At 48.1% G+C, this 21601-nt stretch overlaps 1 protein-coding gene across 6 annotated transcripts in view; it reads right to left on the bottom strand.

Moving 5' to 3' along the window:
* Positions 1–21601, bottom strand: part of ANK1 (ankyrin 1) — a 412403-nt gene that overhangs the window by 135546 nt on the left and 255256 nt on the right. For 3 of the 6 annotated variants that reach the window (XM_075346407.1, XM_075346412.1, XM_075346408.1), the window contains exons 15-20: positions 8903–9100; positions 6213–6311; positions 4518–4622; positions 4196–4393; positions 2275–2373; positions 1912–2010 (exon numbers count right to left, since the gene is read on the bottom strand). In XM_075346407.1, the coding sequence (XP_075202522.1) occupies positions 1912–2010; positions 2275–2373; positions 4196–4393; positions 4518–4622; positions 6213–6311; positions 8903–9100 (798 nt within the window). The remainder of the gene's footprint in view (positions 1–1911; positions 2011–2274; positions 2374–4195; positions 4394–4517; positions 4623–6212; positions 6312–8902; positions 9101–21601) is intronic. The other 3 variants (XM_075346409.1, XM_075346413.1, XM_075346411.1) reach the window with 1 other exon arrangement.

Here is a 21601-nt window from a genome sequence, read left to right as displayed (position 1 = left end):
CTCTATTCATTATGCAAATCACTTGATAAATAAAAGTATGATTTTTCATGGAAAAGACAAAATTGTCTGGTGACCCCCAAACTTTTGAACTGTAGTGTTCCTTTGATCATTGTGGTTAGAGTTCTACTTAACCTCATTGGTCCACAGGACGAGTTTCCAAAATGCATCAGGCTTGTTTATATGTTCTTTTGCAGACTTCTGACTCTGAATGTTATGGTGAGGACGCAGCAGAGATTTTCTTCTGATGACTCTTCCATGAAGGCCATATTTGTGCAGGTGTCTCTGAATATTAGAACAATGTACCACAACTGCAGAGTCTGACAAGTCTTCCTGAAGTTTTTTTGCAGTGAAGCAGGGCTTTTAGTTTGCCTCTCTAGCAATACTATGAGCAGCTCTCACAGAACTTTTGCTTGGTCTTCCAGACTTTATCTTCACCTTCACTGTTCCTGGTAACTGCCATTTCTTAATTACATATCAAACTGAGGAAAGGGCAACTTGAAAACACTTTTCTATCTCCTTATAACCTTCTCCTGCTTTGTAGGCCTCCACCATTTCCATTTTCAGAGTGCTAGGCAGCTGCTTAGAAGAACCAATAGCTACCCTTTTTTTGCACAGGGTTAGAGGAGGCTGGGTTTTTATAAAGCTGTGAAATTTGCATCACCCGGCCTTTCCTAACAATGATAGTGAACAAGCCATAACCCTGACATGCTAATTAAGGTCTGAAACCTTGGTCAAAGTTATCTGAGCTCACAAATCTCAAAGGGTTCTCAAACTTTTGCATCAGCCCATTTTCCTTTTTGTAATTTTTAAAATGTAAAAGCTAAAAATATAAATATATATATATTTTTTTTTTGCCTAAAATACAAAGGAAATGTGTAATCATTAACTTTATTCCTTTTAGAGATCATATCATCTTCAATTTGCTTAACTGTTCACACTAAAGGCCGCTTTACACGCTACGACATCGCTCAAGCGATCTCGTTGGGGTCACGGAGTTTATGACGCACATCCGGCCGCTTTAGCGATGTCGTTGCGTGTGACACCTATGAGCGATTTTGCATCATCGCAAAAACGTGTAAAATTGCTAATCGGTGACATGCCCACCAATATTCCCAATTATCGTTGCTGCTGCGTGTACGATGTAGTTCGTCATTCCTGCGGCGGAACACATCGCTATGTGTGACACCGCAGGAACGAGGAACCTCTCCTTACCTGTGGCGGCCGGCAATGAGGAATGAAGAAGGTGGGCGGGATGTTACGTCCCGCTCATCTCCGCCCCTCCGCTTCTATTGGGCGGCTGCTTAGTGACGTCGCTGTGACGCCGAACGAACCGCCCCCTTAAAAAGGAGGCGGTTTGCCGGTCACAGCGATGTCGCTAGGCAGTTAAGTAGTGTGACGGGTCTGAGCAACGTTGTGTGTCATGGGCAGCGATTTGGGGCGGGTATTCACTCTAGCGATATCGGTAACGATATCCCAGCGTGTAAAGCGGCCTTAACAGTAATTTTGTCCAGGGGTGCCTAAACGTTTATATGACACTATACAATGCAATGCCTGGATTGACTGTGGGTCTCCGGACCACAACTTACAGCTTATAAACACATATGGTTGAATTGGGAGAATCCCCACCAGAGAACAAAATATGTGGTCTGTATACAGACCCTAAACTATGTTTGTGTGAAGCTGGCCTCAACATCGGTGGTGATCCCTGCAGGCGCCATCCTACCGGATCGATACGGAGAATAGATGTCCTTAATGTTGCAGTCCCAGTGAACCCCTTTAACACTAGAAGTCCCAGAGAGGGGTCATTTAACATTTCTACCATTGGAACCCTATGGAGCTCGAAATTCCTGGGACTTCTAGTGTTAAGAGTCAAAGGTGCTGAAAATTAGAGAGTCCATATACCATGCTCACCTTGGTGGTCGCGTTCACATTGGCCTGATGCTGCAGGAGAAACTTCACTATCTTGATGTTCCCGTAGTGGCAGGCGACATGAAGTGGAGTGAAACCCATCTGAAAGAAAAGACTAGTAGGTGAATGGGACTATTGGGCTGTGTTCATACACATTTTACTGTCCGGTCAGGACTTTGTGGTCTGTACAGGGACTGTGAAACGGGATTACTAGGCAACTAGGTTCTGTTTTATAAAAATAGGTTATGGGTGACCTATTGTAGGTGTGTACTATGATGTTCTGCAGCAGCTGTGGTACAGTGCTGGTGAGTAAACTCAATACAACATGCAGAAGTCCGTGTCTGGCATCCTTTATGGTAGACTTACCCGTGTCTCGGCGCTCACCGCAGCATCGTGGGACACCAGGATTTCTGCTACATTAAGGTGGCCCTCCTGAGAGGCCAGGTGGAGCGGGGTTAGGGAGCTCTGTGGACAGCAAGGACATCATGTCACACACATCATAGACACCTGCAGAAACACTCGGTTAATACACGACGTCAGATACACGTGAAGTCAGCGCTGCTCTTTTCTTCCAAAGTTTTGAGACTTAATTATTACATTCTGGAAGGAATTTATTAAGTAATTTGCACCATTTTGTAAACTTAGAAAGTGTCAAAATTTGATGCCTCGTCGTTAAAATTTGCAACTTTTCTCGCCTTTTATCTACTTTAGAAAAGTGGGCAAGAAAAAACAGGGAAAGTTGGAGTATCCTCAGGGCCCCCCACTCTCTTAGGGACCCCATAAGTTGTATTCCGAAGTGAAGATTGTGTCATGTGACCAAAGGTCTCTTAACTGCAGGAGTCTAAAAGAACTGAACAGGAGATATGCAGGACTGGTATTAGAGGGAAGGAAGAGCAAACTAGGAAATATCACAGGGCCCCCATTCTCCTAGGGGCCACAGCGTTTATATCCTTATGATAACACTGCAACAGGACCTTTGTGACATCTTGTCATGTGACGAAAGGTCTCTTAATTGCAGGAGTCTAAAGCTGAAGAGGAGACAGGCTGGTTTGCAGGACTGGTATTAGAGGGAAGGGAGGGCAAACTAGGAAATTTCACAACTACCTAATTCTTCTAGCGGCCCCAGAGTTTATATCATGATGATAAATACTGCTTCAGGACCTTTGTGACATCACATCACGTGACCAAAGGTCTCTTAACTGCAGGAGTCTAAAGCTGAAGAGGAGACAGGCTCATATGCAGGACTGGCATTAGAGGGAAGGAAGAGCAAGCTAGGAAATTTCACAGGGCCCCCAATTCTCCTAGGGGGCCCAGCGTTTATATCCTGATGAAAACACTGCTTTAGGACCTTTGTGACATCACGTCATGTGACCAAAGGTCTCGTAATTGTAGCAGTCTAAAAGAACTGAACAGGAGACAGGCTGGTATGCAGGACTGGCATTAGGGGGAAGGGAGGGCAAACTAGGAAATTTCACAACTACCTAATTCTTCTAGGGGGGCTCCCATTCTCCTAGGGGCCTCAGTGTTTATATCGTGATGATAAACGCTGCTTCAGGACCTTTGTGACATCACATCACGTGACCAAAGATCTCTTAATTGCAGGAGTCTAAAGCTGAAGAGCAGACAGGCAGGTATGTATGTGCAGTGTGTCTGTGTGTGTGTGTGTCTGTGTGTGTGTGTGTGTCTGTGTGTGTACATAGATAGAAAGACAGATAGATAGACAGACAGATAGAGGGATAGATAGATAGATAGATAGATAGAGGGATAGATAGATAGATAGATAGATAGACAGACAGATAGAGGGATAGATAGATAGATAGATAGATAGATAGAGAGATAGAGAGATAGACAGAGAGATAGACAGATAGATAGACAGACAGATAGAGGGATAGATAGATAGATAGATGGATAGATAGATAGATAGATAGATAGATAGATAGATAGATAGATAGATAGAGAGATAGATATATAGATAGATGGATATATAGATAGATGGATATATAGATAGATAGATAGATAGATAGATAGATAGATAGATAGATAGAAAGAGGGATAGATAGAGGGATAGATAGATAGATAGAGGGATAGATAGATAGAGGGATAGATAGATAGATAGATAGATAGATAGATAGAGGGATAGATAGATAGATAGATAGATAGATAGATAGAGGGATAGATAGAGGGATAGATAGATAGATAGAGGGATAGATAGATAGATAGATAGATAGAGAGATAGATAGACAGATAGATAGATAGACAGATAGATAGAAGGTCAGGCCGCCCTTACCTTATTGCCTAGGTGCACATTTCCCTGCTTGCTTAGCAGCAATGTCACCATATCTACGTGCCCCTCCTGTGCAGCGAGGTGGAGGGGAGTGACGCCCTGTAGAGACTGCGCATTACAAGTGGCACCAAATTGCAGCAATGCTCGGGCCGTGTCGACGGATCGCTGCTTTACCGCCATGTGGAGAGGAGTGTATCCATTCTATAATACAATATGGGCATAAATTATATATATCACATAATGCAAAACTAATTCTCAGAAAAAGTTTGGACGCTGTGCAAGAAAACAAGAATGGAATGATCTACGTATAGACGGTGTCTCTTGCCTTTACCCGTGCAGTGCAATGTGGAGACGCTCCCTTATTCAACAGAAGACGGACGATGTTCAGGTGATTGTGATACACGGCTACATGGAGAGGGGTCAGACCAGTCTGTGAGAAAGAAAGACTAAAAAGAGTTACAAAAATGGCAGAGGATGTGCACGTCCGGTCCATTCATTGTCTATGGGACTACTGAGAGCTGTATTTGGCTTTCTACAGCAATTCTACAGAAAATGAATGAAGCGGTGGTGCACAACCTCAACCTCGGCTCTATTTGCTCCGCAGAGTCATGTTCTTGAGTCTCCCAGGGGGTCCCAGTGTTCGGGACTAGAGATGAGGGGACTCATGAAAGTTCGGGTTCGCCGGGTTCAGTGGAACCTTAGATAAAGTTCAGTTCGGAACCTGGACTTGACCCGAACCCCAATGGAAGTCACTTACTGGGCAGTTCGGGTCTCCGCCGTCATACAGCTGGCCATAAACAGAGCAGAGGGGGGGTTTATTTTTTAGACATAGCATCCAATAATGCTGTTTTGACCCTCAGTGAGAGCCATTCAGAGACTGCAAGCGGCTCTCACTGGGCCGAGCACCGAGTGTACCCGAGCACAGCGATGCTCAATCGAGTGGCTAGCATACATAAAGCATCCGAACTCAGACATGGCCTTTTTTAAAAAAACGTGTTCGGATTCGAGCCCCGGATATCCAGTGTTCGGTACGAACCACGAACTTTACAAGTCAGGTTTGCTCATTGTAACGCTTGCGGCTGGTGTAAGGGTATCGAGTGGGGTTAGTGAACCCACTGGACCACAAGACAACCCCTTAGTGGGAAGGGCTTAACTAAGCGCCTACCGCGTGACGGACGCCAGGTACTACTCCAAGGGCAGTGCCTGGGACTCCGGCAGCTAACCCCCAGGACAGGTGATGGATTCAGGTATCGGCGGGATGGCTGAGGCACACCGGTAGGCGGGTATGGACAGGTATGGTACCGGGTGATGGACACAGAGATAACAGGGCAGGAGTACAGGAATCTGACAACTAACTAGCAGCAGACTGGTATACTGACTAACTAGGAGTGTTGTGCAGGCACCTCCCCGAATGGGAGTATGCCTTAAATACATAGTGCCTCTCAGCCATAGGCTGAGAGGCATTTCCGGGAAATTGCACGCCGGCCCTTAAAGAGGAGGGCCAGTGTGCGCACGCGCCCCAAGTGCATTCCCGGGAAGCGTGTGTGGCATACACAGGCCCTGGGGGGAGAAAGAGGCAGCAGCACACGTGGTCAGCCGGGGGAGTGTGGGGGAGGACGCAACCTGGCCGGCGTGGTAAATCGGCATCTTTTCAGAAACGCCAGCGTTACACTCATCTCTGCTCGTCAGAAAGTCGTCCTCTATGCTATTAGTTCAATGTATGGACAGTATGCATTAGCGCCCTCTAGTGATGGCAGCATGTTATCTTTATATTCTATGTCTCAGCAGGGACTTTGGATCTTTGTATCAATGGCCACCCCCTCAAAATAGATTGTGAGGTTCTCCATCTATTTAGGGACCACAGAGATCTCGTCGGATCGGCCCGTATAGTATATAAAGCCTAGTAAAGCTCCCAGGCTGAGACCCTCATAGATTCCCTTCTGTGCACACAGATTTTGCCCCTCCTCTTCTTGCAGATGGCTTGTTACAATGGCGGTACAATATGGAGATGAAGGGTCACCTTGCCGGCGCTGTTGGAATGAGCTCCTCTTTCTACCAGAAGTTCTGCAATCTGGATCTTCCCATATTTTGCAGCCACATGAAGAGGCGTGAAACCTTTCTGAGGTGAGAGAAGGAGAAGGTGAGCGAGGAGCAATGCTTCAAAGTGACAACGAGGTCAATAAAGACAATATATGCAAAGAAAATCAACAACTCAGCAGAGGAATAATCAGCCGGGGAAGGGACCGGGACAGCGAGGGGAAGTTACAACGATCGGAGCCCGGGATATGGGGCTGAGAGTCACATCATGTTTGATCCTAGACCTTCAGTTGGTGGCTCCATCGGGGCTAACGTCTGAAAAACTGGATTCGGGTGAATGCCCAGATGGGGCCATTAAATAATGATACAGACGGAGTCATACTGTGCTCTGGAGGACATCATTTTCAGCAGTATCCGCCTTAAAGTCGGCACCAAGGAGTGGTTGACTGTTTTGGTGCGTTTTTCAGATTGGCTGATGTAGTTACGACAGAGCACTCGGCGACCCCATCTGCATCATGAAAGTCAATGTCCCTATCAGCGAATACGCCCCAAATCCCTTTTTCGGACATAAGCCAAGATAGAGCCTCAAGGATGAAATGCAATGTGAACCCAGCCTAGTGTATGAGGGATAGGCAGGCACCTACGGCATCACTGTCTCCCCTCATAATGGAGAACATTGCAATTGAACCCTGCCTTTCTTGCTTAGTTGCGGCTCTGACAGGAGGTGGAAAGGACCTGTGAGGGGCTGCTGATGGGGGCCGGAATGGGAGCAGGTGGGTACTGGGGTCTGTCTGGCTCAGGCACTGTGTATAGGAGCACCTTTGGCTAAAGCCCTACAGGGGCATTTATTATACAGAGGATTGTAAATAGGAGCAGTGAGGCAGGGGCTCTCTTTATTTGGGCACTTTCTGTCTGCGGCACCGTGTATAGAGGCACTCTGTAGCTGGGGCACTGTATATGGAGGCAATCTCTACAGGACAGCATTCATATGGAGAGACTCCATGGCACTATGTACTCTCTATTTGAGACACTCTATACAGAGGTACTCTATAGATGGGATACTGTATATGGAGGCACTCTATAGATGGGATACTGTATATGGAGGCACTCTATAGATGAGATACTGCATATGGAGGCATCTATAGATGAGATACTGTATATGGAGGCACTCTATAGATGAGATACTGTATATGGAGGCACTCTCTAGCTGGTATACTGTATATGGAGGCACTCTATAGATGAGATACTGTATATAGAAGCACTTTCTAGCTGGGGCACTGTATATGGAGGCACTCTCTAGCTGGTATACTGTATATGGAGGCACTCTCTAGCTGGTATACTATATATGAAGGCACTCTCAGCTGGGGTACTGTATATGGAGGCACTCTCTAGCTGGGGTACTGTATATGGAGGCACTCTAACTGGTATATTGTATATGGAGGCACTCTCTAGCTGGTATACTGTATATGGAGGCACTCTCTAGCTGGGGTACTGTATATGGAGGCACTCTCTAGCTGGTATACTATATATGAAGGCACTCTCAGCTGGGGTACTGTATATGGAGGCACTCTCTAGCTGCAGCACTGTATATGGAGGCACTCTAGCTGGTATACTGTATATGGAGGCACTCTCTAGCTGGTATACTGTATATGGAGGCACTCTTTAGCTGGTATACTGTATATGGAGGCACTCTTTAGCTGCGGCACTGTATATGGAGGCACTCTCTAGCTGGTATACTGTATATGGAGGCACTCTCTAGCTGCGGCACTGTATATGGAGGCACTCTCTAGCTGGTATACTGTATATGGAGGCACTCTCTAGCTGCGGCACTGTATATGGAGGCACTCTCTAGCTGGTATACTGTATATGGAGGCACTCTTTAGCTGCGGCACTGTATATGGAGGCACTCTCTAGCTGGTATACTGTATATGGAGGCACTCTCTAGCTGCGGCACTGTATATGGAGGCACTCTCTAGCTGGTATACTGTATATGGAGGCACTCTTTAGCTGGTATACTGTATATGGAGGCACTCTCTAGCGGGGGTACTGTATATGGAGGCACTCTCTAGCTGGGGTACTGTATATGGAGGCACTCTCTAGCTGCGGCACTGTATATGGAGGCACTCTCTAGCTAGTATACTGTATATGGATGCACTCTCCAGCTGGGGCACTGTATATGGAGGCACTCTCTAGCTGGTATACTGTATATGGAGGCACTCTCTAGCTGGTATACTGTATATGGAGGCACTCTCTAGCTGGGGCACTGGACATGGAGGCACTCTCTAGCTGGGGCACTGCTGTACATGGAGGCACTCTCTAGCTGGGGCACTCTCTAGATGCGGCACTGCTGTATATGGAGGCACTCTCTAGCTGTTATACTGTATATGAAGGCACTCTCTAGATGGGGTACTGTATATGGAGTCACTGTATACGGAGGCTCTCTGAAGCTGAGGCACTGCAGATTAAGGCACTTTACAGGGCACTATTTGGGGGGCACTGTTGATGAGGCACACTGTGAGTGGACGCTACTGAAACATGGTATTGAGGGCAGAGCGGCAGCTGGTGGCACATCCGTGGGCACTAGAGCACACTCCCCTGCCCTTTGCTATAATAAAGGACTGTCTTGGCCATAGGGTACATGCAGCCCCCAGCACCGGGTGTTTCGGGGTTTACCTTGGTCATGGAAGTATGTGCAGCTTGGTTGTCCAGCAGAAGCTCGGTGGTTTGGGTGTGCCCCCCTCGTGCACTCAAGTGTAGAGGTGTATGGCCTGCAGTAGTGGGGGGATCCGGGTGAGCTCCATGGGATAACAGCAAACGTACCATTTCCAAATGCCCTGAGCGGGCTGCACAGTGAAGAGGGGTCTGATCATCCTGGTAAAAAAAAATGTATATATGTGAGAATCCAAAGATAGGAGAATAATCCAACATTAGTACAGAAAAGGAGCGAGCAAAGCGATTGTTTTGTGTCTTCCCATCATTCAGCACATTCATGGAGATAGCTTTATGGAGAAGCGCTCACTTTCATATTTGTATATACCCTGTGCAATAACAGCCCAGTATACGGGTAATTTCATAAAAAAATAGGATATGTTGGAGGATGTTTAAAGGCTGACTATATCCCGCCATGTTCTCATGCGATGTTCAGCTCTGCACGCACTCGGTGGCATGGCAGCGTTGGACTCTATTCCCACTACAGAGCCTGACAAGGAACAGAGCCGGGCATTGGCTGATTTAGGTTCACTGGTCTTCAGCCCTGCAAACTGACGAGCAGGAACTAGGATCTCAGGCTGCTAATTGTCACGTGCAGCTGTCTCCTTCCTATTTAAGGTATTGGTTTCCTCCAGTTTGCACCGATTATAGCTTCAGCGTAGCTCCAGCGATTCCGGTCTTAGTGGTGATCCTGTTTATGGTGATCTGTAGTTGCGATTTTGAGTGGTGTGCACCTTCCTCTGTTGTATATTTACTTCCTTCCCTTTTCTCTGTTGCCCTTACACATATTGTCTCTCTTGTGTTTGAGTGCAGTGTGTACGAGTTTTCGTTCTCCCTTGTCCATGTTGATTCTGTGGGGTTTTGTTTCTGTGTTTTCCGGCCCACCCCAAGGGTGGGGGAGAGTGGGAGTAAAGCCCGCTTTACACGTTGCAATGTATCTTACGATGTGTCGGCGGGGTCACGTCGTAAGTGACACACATCCGGCATTGTAAGGTACATTGTAGTGTGTGACAGGTACGTGCGATTGCGATTGAACGGTAAAACGTTCATCGCATGCACATCGTTCATTTCTCTAGAATTGAACGTTAAATTGTTCATTGTACCCGGGGTAGCACACATCGCAGTGTGTGACACCCCGGGAACGATGAACAGATCTTACCTGCGTCCTGCGGCTTCCGGCCAGCAATGCAGAAGGAAGGAGGTGGGCGGGATGTTTACGTCCCGCTTATCTCCGCCCCTCCGCATCTATTGGCCGGCTGCCGCGTGACGTCGATGTGACACTGAATGTCCCTCCCACTCCAGGAAGTGGATGTTCGCCGCCCACATCGAGGTCGTATGGACGGGTAAGATCGTGTGATGGGGGTTAATCGTATGTGCGGCACGTTCAACAAATTGAACGTGCCGCACATACGATGGGGGCGTTGCAAATCGCATACGATATCGTATGCGAGATTGCAACGTGTAAAGCAGGCTTAAGATCAGGGCTCGGACATGAGTCAGGGTCATGCTGGGGGCTCAGACCTGGCTACCATGAAGCCTACCTCTGAGATAAGGGACAGCACAGGGTCTCGAGTGACAGATATATAACATAACACATACTAGTACAGTTCTATTGACGGGACCTCAAAATGGGTGCATCATGTACGAGTGTACATTTGGCTATCTCTAAAATTCCCAAATACAATGCACATAGCGTTGGAGCACGTGGTGTTCCTTTCTGGATTGGTTCAGGGGTCTCAGATTTCGGACCCTCAGCGATCAATCAGTTATCACCAACCACCTATGGATAGCTTATAAGGTACAGACCCTTTTGTCATGTATACCCTGATAGCCATGGATCCCCCCATGACCAGCAGGGGGCGTTATTCCATGTGTGACAGTCCCCAATAGATGTTGCCATTTCTACTAGAGTGAGTACTATCCGCACTAATACAAAATGTTCTGCGGGAAGCAGCAGCCGAGCCGCTCATAGTGTTCTCACACATTGTGCGCCCAACGCATTTTACATTTACATATCTAAAATGCAAAAAAAAAAGAGATTCCACAGTCCGGAACAAAGTGAGATGGATGTGAGCGAAGGACTGAACTTAAAAGACATTAATACAACTGAGAGTAAAAATCTACAAAAACTGTGACGTCTGTCTGTAAATGATTTGCTTTACTTTTGTGGTTCTGATCCCGGGATGTTTGATTTCCATTAATCTCCAGTGCAGAATTCTGCGGGTTTTTAATCTTCTGTGCAGATTTCTAGGACACTTTCATACCCTAAGTTCTATCATCCAGAGCTGCAATCACAATTATTCATCCCTCCATTACAAATCTGGTTTATTAGAAAAATGTACAAACTTTCCGCTGTTTGTGATAAATCAAACAAGAATAATATATATATAACAAGATCACCACAAAATGCCACTTTTACTGACTACTGCAGTCTCTGACTTATTCCCCCTTCATGACCGGCATCTTTAGTACTCAGCAGAGCTCCTCTGGCTGTTATGACCTGCTGAAAAAAGATGCAGAACCAGACACCGGGTTCTGGAAGCGTCCTGAGAAATCTTAGCCCATTATTCAAGGCCGATGGCCTTCAGGTCCCTAATATTCTTGGGTTTTCATATTTCAATCACCTACTTCACATCCCACCAAAGATTTTCTATGGGGTAAAAATCAAGTGACTGTGATGGCCGCGCCAGTATTCTCCAAGCCTTCTTCTGTCACCAAGTCTTGGTTGATTTGGAGGTATGCTCGGGATCCATGTCCTGTTGAAAGATCCAATGATGCCGAAGCTTCAGTTTCCTCACAGAAGACATGACGTTTCCTCCTACGATTTCCAGATACTTGATTGAATCTATTTTGCCCTCGAAATATTGCAGGTTTCCAGTGCCAGAGGAACCAAAGCAGCTCCAGAGCATCACCGAGCCCAGTGTCATCTGCCGCGAGCATGAGCCGAGTGTCATCTGCTGCGAGCGTGAGCCGAGTGTCATCTGCTGCGAGCATGCGCCGAGTGTCATCTGCTGCGAGCGTGAGCCGAGTGTCATCTGCTGCGAGCATGCGCCGAGTGTCATCTGCTGCAAGCGTGAGCCGAGTGTCATCTGCTGCGAGCGTGAGCCGAGTGTCATCTGCTGCGAGCATGCGCCGAGTGTCATCTGCTGCAAGCGTGAGCCGAGTGTCATCTGCTGCGAGCGTGAGCCGAGTGTCATCTGCTGCGAGCGTGAGCCAAGTGTCATCTGCTGCAAGAATGAGCCGAGTGTCATCTGCTGCAAGCGTGAGCCGAGTGTCATCTGCTGCGAGCGTGAGCCAAGTGTCATCTGCTGCAAGAATGAGCCGAGTGTCATCTGCTGCGAGCGTGAGCCGAGTGTCATCTGCTGCGAGCGTGAGCCGAGTGTCATCTGCTGCGAGCGTGAGCCGAGTGTCATCTGCTGCGAGCGTGAGCCGAGTGTCATCTGCTGCGAGCGTGAGCCGAGTGTCATCTGCTGCAAGAATGAGCCGAGTGTCATCTGCTGCGAGCATGCGCCGAGTGTCATCTGCTGCGAGCGTGAGCCGAGTGTCATCTGCTGCGAGCGTGAGCCGAGTGTCATCTGCTGCGAGCGTGAGCCGAGTGTCATCTGCTGCGAGCGTGAGCCAAGTGTCATCTGCTGCGCGTGTGAGCCGAGTGTCATCTGCTGCGAGCGTGAGCCGAGTGTCATCTGCTGCGAGCGTGAGCCGAGTGTCATCTGCTGCGAGAGTGAGCCGAGTGTCATCTGCTGCGAGCGTGAGCCGCGTGTCATCTGCTGCGAGCGTGAGCCGAGTGTCATCTGCTGCGAGCGTGAGCCCAGTGTCATCTGCTGCGCGTGTGAGCCGAGTGTCATCTGCTGCGAGTGTGAGCCGAGTGTCATCTGCTGCGAGCGTGAGCCGAGTGTCACCTGCTGCGAGCGTGAGCCAAGTGTCATCTGCTGCGCGTGTGAGTCGAGTGTCATCTGCTGCGAGCGTGAGCCGAGTGTCATCTATTGCGAGCATTAGCCGAGTGTCATCTGCTGCGAGCGTGAGCCGAGCGTCATGTGCTGCGAGTGTGAGCCGAGTGTCATGCAGTGTGATCCGATTCTCTCATGTTCCTATAGGTTAGGACTAGAGATGAGCGAACCGGTCCCGGTTCGGCTCGAGGCGGTTCGCCGAACGGGGGGTCTGGCTCGAGTTCGGCTCGTCGAACGTTCGACGAACCGAACTCGAGCCCATAGGAAACAATGGCAGGCAATCACAAACACAGTAAAACACCTAGAAAACACCCTCAAAGGTGTCCAAAAGGTGACAAACAACTCACAACACAACACAAACACATGGGAAAGTGACAAGGACATGTACTCATGCGAAAACAAAACAGCTGGACAAGGAAAAAGAGGAGGACACACAGATATAGGCATGGCACGCCCTTCTAAAGTCATGTAAAACACCGCAAGGTGACTCCAAGCGGAGTCTCCCTTTTTTCCAAAAATTGGGCCCCACACACCCACCCCTTCAGTGGCAGCAGTTGTGCCCCAGTTGTACACTTCACAGCTAGATTTGCATCAAGCACATTCAAAAATACGCCATTCTTATCCGTCCCCAGGATGACACCGGGGTAGGTAGCAAAGTCTTTCCTGATCCCAGCTCTGTTCATCTTGGCTTCTTTTAAAAACACAGCAAGCAAGGGTTACTCCAAGCGGAGTCTCCCTTTTTTCCAAAAATTGGGCCCCACACACACCCACCCCTTCAGTGGCAGCACTTGGGCCCCAGTTGTACACTTCACAGCTAGATTTGCATCAAGCACATTCAAAAATACGCTATTCTTAACCGTCCCCAGGATGACACCGGGGTAGGTAGCAAAGTCTTTCCTGATCCCAGATCTGTTCATCTTGGCTTCTTTTAAAAACACAGCAAGCAAGGGTTACTCCAAGCGGAGTCTCCCTTTTTTCCAAAAATTGGGCCCCACACACACCCACCCCTTCAGTGGCAGCACTTGGGCCCTAGTTGCAAACAGGATGTTTTGATTTGCATCAAGCACATTCAAAAATACGCTATTCTTAGCCGTCCACAGGATGACACCGGGGTAGGTAGCAAAGTCTTTCCTGATCCCAGCTCTGTTCATCTTGGCTTCTTTTAAAAACACAGCAAGCAAGGGTTACTCCAAGCGGAGTCTCCCTTTTTTCCAAAAATTGGGCCACACAGACACCCACCCCATCAGTGGCAGCACTTGGGCCCTAGTTGCAAACAGGATGTTTTGATTTGCATCAAGCACATTCCAAATCCACAAGCATTTACTCTCCCCAGGATGACACAGGGGTAGTAAATTCCTTCTGGATCCATGACTTGTTCATTTTGATGAACGTCAGTCTGTCCACATTGTCACTGGACAGACGCGTGCGCTTATCTGTCAGCACACACCCAGCAGCACTGAATACACGTTCAGAGACAACGCTGGCAGCTGGACACGACAAAATCTCCAAGGCGTAAGTTGCGAGCTCTGGCCATTTTTGTAGGTTTGAAGCCCAAAAGGAGCAAGGCTCCAGTTGCACAGTCATGGCATCGATGTTCATTTGGAGATACTCCTGTATCATCCTCTCCAGCCGTTGACTATGTGTCAGACTTGTTGTCTCTGGTGGCCTTGCAAAAGAGGGTCTAAAAAAATTATGAAAAGATTCCATAAAATTGCTGTTACCGGCACCAGAAAAGGTCCTACTGGTACGGGTAGACTGTTGAAGATGACGAGACCGTCCCATGTTTGTCAAGTTACAACTGGGAGATTCACTCCCTGCACCTGCACGGTTGTTTGGTGGAAAAGCCGAGCTAAGATCTAGTAACAGCTTCTGCTGATACTCCTGCATACGTGCGTCCCTTTCTATGGCTGGAATTATGTCACAAAATTTGGACTTGTACCGGGGATCTAATAGTGTGGCAATCCAGTAGTCATCATCACTTCTAATTTTGACAATACGACTGTCATGTTGGAGGTAGTGCAACAAAAAGGCACTCATGTGTCTTGCGCAGCCATGCGGACCAAGTCCATGCTGTGTTTGTGGCATAGAGGTGCTACCCGTTCTTTCTTCCTCTGACATCTGACCCCAACCTCTTTCAACTGAAATTTGACCAAGGTCTCCCTCATCCGCTGAGTCTTCCATGTCCATGGACAGTTCGTCCTCCATTTCTTCATGTTCTCCTGCACCTTGCTCAACATTTCGCCTGCTACTATGCGCCCTTGTCGATCCCTGTCCCCCATGGTCCCATGCCTGCTGCGTTGGTGATGATGAACGTCTGGACCTTCGTGATGTTGTTGTCCCTTGCGCATATGAATCCTCCTGTAGTTCCTCCCCTTCATGTTGTCCCACCCCCTGACTCCGAATAGTGTTTAGCGTGTGCTCCAGCATGTAAATGACTGGAATCGTCATGCTGATAATGGCATTGTCAGAGCTAAACATATTCGTCGCCATGTCGAAACTGTGCAGAAGGGTGCATAGGTCCTTGATCTGAGACCACTCCATCAGGGTGATCTGCCCCACCTCTGCATCTCGTTGGCCCAGGCTATACGTCATGACGTATTGCACCAGGGCTCTGCGGTGCTGCCACAGTCGCTGTAACATGTGGAGAGTTGAATTCCAGCGTGTCGCCACATCGCATTTCAGGCGATGAACCGGCAGGCCGAAAGACTTCTGGAGCGATGCAAGTCGCTCTGCTGCGGCGCTTGAACGGCGGAAGTGAGCTGACAGTTTTCGTGCCCTGTTCAGAAGGCCATCTAGGCCGGGATAGTGTGTTAAAAATTGCTGCACGACAAGGTTCAACACGTGAGCCATACAAGGTATGTGTGTCACCTTGCCCAGGCGAAGTGCCGCACCCAGGTTTGCAGCATTGTCGCACACGGCCTTACCAGGCTGCAGTTTGAGTGGAGACAACCATTTATTAAACTCGGACCGCAAAGCTGACCACAACTCCTCAGCTGTGTGACTCTTATTACCAAGACATGTCAAGCTAAAGACCGCCTGATGCCGTTGCGCTCTGCTGCCAGCATAGTAATGAGGGGTGCGTGATTCCTTCTGCGCAGTGAGAACGCTGGTGGCCTGACCAGGCAGGCTTGGGGCGGAGGTGGAGGACCCAGATGAGGTGGAGGATGCAGAAGCAGTGGCGGAACTTGGACAGACAGAGGATTGACACACAAGTCGTGGGGACGGCAAGACTTGTGCAGCAGACCCTTCACCATCTATCACCATAGTTACCCAGTGCCCAGTCAGCGACATGTAACGTCCCTGTCCATGCTTACTGGTCCAAGTATCGGTGGTGAAATGCACCCGTTCACACACAGAGTTTCTCAAGGAAGCGGTGATGTTGTGTGCGACATGCTGGTGTAGCGCGGGCACACCTTTCTTAGAGAAGTAGTGGCGACTAGGCATCTGGTACTGGGGCACAGCGACAGACATAAGGTCTCTAAAATCCTGTGTGTCCACTAGGCGGAAAGGCAGCATTTCGGTAGCCAACAGCTTACAGAGGGATAGAGTCAACCTCTTAGCTTTGTCATGGGTCGGAGGAAGTGGCCTTTTATTTGACCACATCTGAGGGACAGAGATCTGGCTGCTGTGTGTAGACGGTGTTGAGTAGGGTGTCCCTGGAAAAATGCAGGTTTGTGAGGAAAGTGCAGGCGGAGACATGATGTTGCCTTCATCCAACGTTGGTGCTATCGATGTCTGAGAGAGCTGTACACACTCACTTGTTTCCCCTTCCAAACCAACTGACGACCTTACAAGCAAACTGCCTGTTGCGGTTACAGTGGTGGAAGTTTTGCGTGGAAAAACAGGTGTGGCAGCTGTCCCCACAGTCCTAGAAGATGAAGAGCGCGCGGATGCAGTGGAAGGGGCGGGCGGTGGATGGTTCGCTCCGCTAGGCCGCATTGCAGCACGGTGAGCTTCCCACCGGGACTTATGATATTTATTCATGTGACGATTCATGGAAGAAGTTGTCAAACTGCTGAGCTTTTGACCTCTACTAAGAGAATCATGACAAATGTTACATATCACATGAGTTGGGCGATCTTTTTCGATGTGAAAAAAGGACCAGGCTAGGCAAGGCTTAGAGGCCATGCGACCTGTTGATCCACCCCGAATAATGCTCATAGGCAGAGTGGTGGCTGAGGATGCAGTTGTAGACGTGCTACCAGTGCTCCGACTCTGTCCAGGAAGGCGCAAGGTAACTTCGTCGTCGGTTGCATCCTCCTCCACCGCCTCTGTTGACCTCCTCGAGTGCCTGACTGGGGGTTGACAGTAGGTGGGATCTAGAACGTCATCATCAATTGTTGTGTTTGCACTCCCCTCCCCCTCAGACCGAGCCTCTTCTTGCCCTGACGGAATATTTAAGTTGTCATCCCAATCGGGTATCTGCGTCTCATCTTCATCAGTATGTTCCTCATTGTCTATAACCACAGGTGTTACAGTTTGTGACAAAGGGTCAACATTATGCTCAGAAACTTGGTCCTCACGGCCTGAATCTGAGTCACAAAGGTTCTGGGCATCACTGCAGACCATTTCCTGTTCTGTACTCACTGTAGCTTGGGAGCAGACCTCTGATTCCCAGGCTATAGTGTGACTGAACAGCTCTGCAGACTCAGCCATCTCAGTTCCACCATACTGTGCAGGGCTGATGGAGACTTCAGAGCTGGGAGAAATCAAGTGTGATTGGGATGACAACTCAGAGGACTGGTGTTTTTTGGATGCGGTACTTGAAGTGGCTGAGAGGGCACTTGTTGGACCACTTGAGATCCATTCAAGCATTTTCCTTTTTTGCCCATCATCTACCTTTCTTCCTGTTGTTCGTGTCCGTAAAAAAGGGAGCACATCGGATTGTCCACGGTAAGTAGTAGACATCTTACTTTTGCTGGTAGATGGTCTATCTTCAGCAGATGATAATGGAGCTTTGCCACCTTCCCCACGGACAAAACCTTTTTTGCCTTTTCCACCACGCCTCTTCCCCTTTCCACCAGCATCTGTCATTTTGCCACTCATGTTGATTGCGACAAGATTGTGGACTGAAAATGTGGTAGTAAAAATTGAGAGGTGGTGAAGATTGCAGTGGTGGTCTAGCTTTATTAACAGCAGAATAATAAAGAATAAATATCCCTGACAATGCAACTTAGTTATAATTAGTTGGAGTGTGCAACGCAGGCAGACGTGCTGCAAATGTCTTTGCACTAGTGGGACTATAGCAAAGTCCAATAGCCACGTATAGGATGCCACTAGGTACACTGAGTGTTTGCTAGTATAATGGCTTGGTTAGAATGAGTTGTAGTGTGCAACGCAGGCAGACGCGCTCTGCAAATGTCTTTGCACTAGTGGGACTATAGCAAAGTCCAATAGCCACGTATAGGATGCCACTAGGTACACTGAGTGTTTGCTAGTATAATGGCTTGGTTAGAATGAGTTGTAGTGTGCAACGCAGGCAGACGCGCTCTGCAAATGTCTTTGCACTAGTGGGACTATAGCAAAGTCCAATAGCCACGTATAGGATGCCACTAGGTACACTGAGTGTTTGCTAGTATAATGGCTTGGTTAGAATGAGTTGTAGTGTGCAACGCAGGCAGACGCGCTCTGCAAATGTCTTTGCACTAGTGGGACTATAGCAAAGTCCAATAGCCACGTATAGGATGCCACTAGGTACACTGAGTGTTTGCTAGTATAATGGCTTGGTTAGAATGAGTTGTAGTGTGCAACGCAGGCAGACGCGCTCTGCAAATGTCTTTGCACTAGTGGGACTATAGCAAAGTCCAATAGCCACGTATAGGATGCCACTAGGTACACTGAGTGTTTGCTAGTATAATGGCTTGGTTAGAATGAGTTGTAGTGTGCAACGCAGGCAGACGCGCTCTGCAAATGTCTTTGCACTAGTGGGACTATAGCAAAGTCCAATAGCCACGTATAGGATGCCACTAGGTACACTGAGTGTTTGCTAGTATAATGGCTTGGTTAGAATGAGTTGTAGTGTGCAACGCAGGCAGACGCGCTCTGCAAATGTCTTTGCACTAGTGGGACTATAGCAAAGTCCAATAGCCACGTATAGGATGCCACTAGGTACACTGAGTGTTTGCTAGTATAATGGCTTGGTTAGAATGAGTTGTAGTGTGCAATGCAGGCAGACGCGCTCTGCAAATGTCTTTGCACTAGTGGGACTATAGCAAAGTCCAATAGCCACGTATAGGATGCCACTAGGTACACTGAGTGTTTGCTAGTATAATGGCTTGGTTAGAATGAGTTGTAGTGTGCAACGCAGGCAGACGCGCTCTGCAAATGTCTTTGCACTAGTGGGACTATAGCAAAGTCCAATAGCCACGTATAGGATGCCACTAGGTACACTGAGTGTTTGCTAGTATAATGGCTTGGTTAGAATGAGTTGTAGTGTGCAACGCAGGCAGACGCGCTCTGCAAATGTCTTTGCACTAGTGGGACTATAGCAAAGTCCAATAGCCACGTATAGGATGCCACTAGGTACACTGAGTGTTTGCTAGTATAATGGCTTGGTTAGAATGAGTTGTAGTGTGCAACGCAGGCAGACGCGCTCTGCAAATGTCTTTGCACTAGTGGGACTATAGCAAAGTCCAATAGCCACGTATAGGATGCCACTAGGTACACTGAGTGTTTGCTAGTATAATGGCTTGGTTAGAATGAGTTGTAGTGTGCAACGCAGGCAGACGCGCTCTGCAAATGTCTTTGCACTAGTGGGACTATAGCAAAGTCCAATAGCCACGTATAGGATGCCACTAGGTACACTGAGTGTTTGCTAGTATAATGGCTTGGTTAGAATGAGTTGTAGTGTGCAACGCAGGCAGACGCGCTCTGCAAATGTCTTTGCACTAGTGGGACTATAGCAAAGTCCAATAGCCACGTATAGGATGCCACTAGGTACACTGAGTGTTTGCTAGTATAATGGCTTGGTTAGAATGAGTTGTAGTGTGCAACGCAGGCAGACGCGCTCTGCAAATGTCTTTGCACTAGTGGGACTATAGCAAAGTCCAATAGCCACGTATAGGATGCCACTAGGTACACTGAGTGTTTGCTAGTATAATGGCTTGGTTAGAATGAGTTGTAGTGTGCAACGCAGGCAGACGCGCTCTGCAAATGTCTTTGCACTAGTGGGACTATAGCAAAGTCCAATAGCCACGTATAGGATGCCACTAGGTACACTGAGTGTTTGCTAGTATAATGGCTTGGTTAGAATGAGTTGTAGTGTGCAACGCAGGCAGACGCGCTCTGCAAATGTCTTTGCACTAGTGGGACTATAGCAAAGTCCAATAGCCACGTATAGGATGCCACTAGGTACACTGAGTGTTTGCTAGTATAATGGCTTGGTTAGAATGAGTTGTAGTGTGCAACGCAGGCAGACGCGCTCTGCAAATGTCTTTGCACTAGTGGGACTATAGCAAAGTCCAATAGCCACGTATAGGATGCCACTAGGTACACTGAGTGTTTGCTAGTATAATGGCTTGGTTAGAATGAGTTGTAGTGTGCAACGCAGGCAGACGCGCTCTGCAAATGTCTTTGCACTAGTGGGACTATAGCAAAGTCCAATAGCCACGTATAGGATGCCACTAGGTACACTGAGTGTTTGCTAGTATAATGGCTTGGTTAGAATGAGTTGTAGTGTGCAACGCAGGCAGACGCGCTCTGCAAATGTCTTTGCACTAGTGGGACTATAGCAAAGTCCAATAGCCACGTATAGGATGCCACTAGGTACACTGAGTGTTTGCTAGTATAATGGCTTGGTTAGAATGAGTTGTAGTGTGCAACGCAGGCAGACGCGCTCTGCAAATGTCTTTGCACTAGTGGGACTATAGCAAAGTCCAATAGCCACGTATAGGATGCCACTAGGTACACTGAGTGTTTGCTAGTATAATGGCTTGGTTAGAATGAGTTGTAGTGTGCAACGCAGGCAGACGCGCTCTGCAAATGTCTTTGCACTAGTGGGACTATAGCAAAGTCCAATAGCCACGTATAGGATGCCACTAGGTACACTGAGTGTTTGCTAGTATAATGGCTTGGTTAGAATGAGTTGTAGTGTGCAACGCAGGCAGACGCGCTCTGCAAATGTCTTTGCACTAGTGGGACTATAGCAAAGTCCAATAGCCACGTATAGGATGCCACTAGGTACACTGAGTGTTTGCTAGTATAATGGCTTGGTTAGAATGAGTTGTAGTGTGCAATGCAGGCAGACGCGCTCTGCAAATGTCTTTGCACTAGTGGGACTATAGCAAAGTCCAATAGCCACGTATAGGATGCCACTAGGTACACTGAGTGCTTGCTAGTATAATGGCTTGGTTAGAATGAGTTGTAGTGTGCAACGCAGGCAGACGCGCTCTGCAAATGTCTTTGCACTAGTGGGACTATAGCAAAGTCCAATAGCCACGTATAGGATGCCACTAGGTACACTGAGTGTTTGCTAGTATAATGGCTTGGTTAGAATGAGTTGTAGTGTGCAACGCAGGCAGACGCGCTCTGCAAATGTCTTTGCACTAGTGGGACTATAGCAAAGTCCAATAGCCACGTATAGGATGCCACTAGGTACACTGAGTGTTTGCTAGTATAATGGCTTGGTTAGAATGAGTTGTAGTGTGCAACGCAGGCAGACGCGCTCTGCAAATGTCTTTGCACTAGTGGGACTATAGCAAAGTCCAATAGCCACGTA

Source organism: Anomaloglossus baeobatrachus, chromosome 4 (genome assembly GCF_048569485.1).
Source record: "Anomaloglossus baeobatrachus isolate aAnoBae1 chromosome 4, aAnoBae1.hap1, whole genome shotgun sequence".
Taxonomy (NCBI): domain Eukaryota; kingdom Metazoa; phylum Chordata; class Amphibia; order Anura; family Aromobatidae; genus Anomaloglossus; species Anomaloglossus baeobatrachus.
This window is presented reverse-complemented; position numbering and strand designations above follow the sequence as displayed.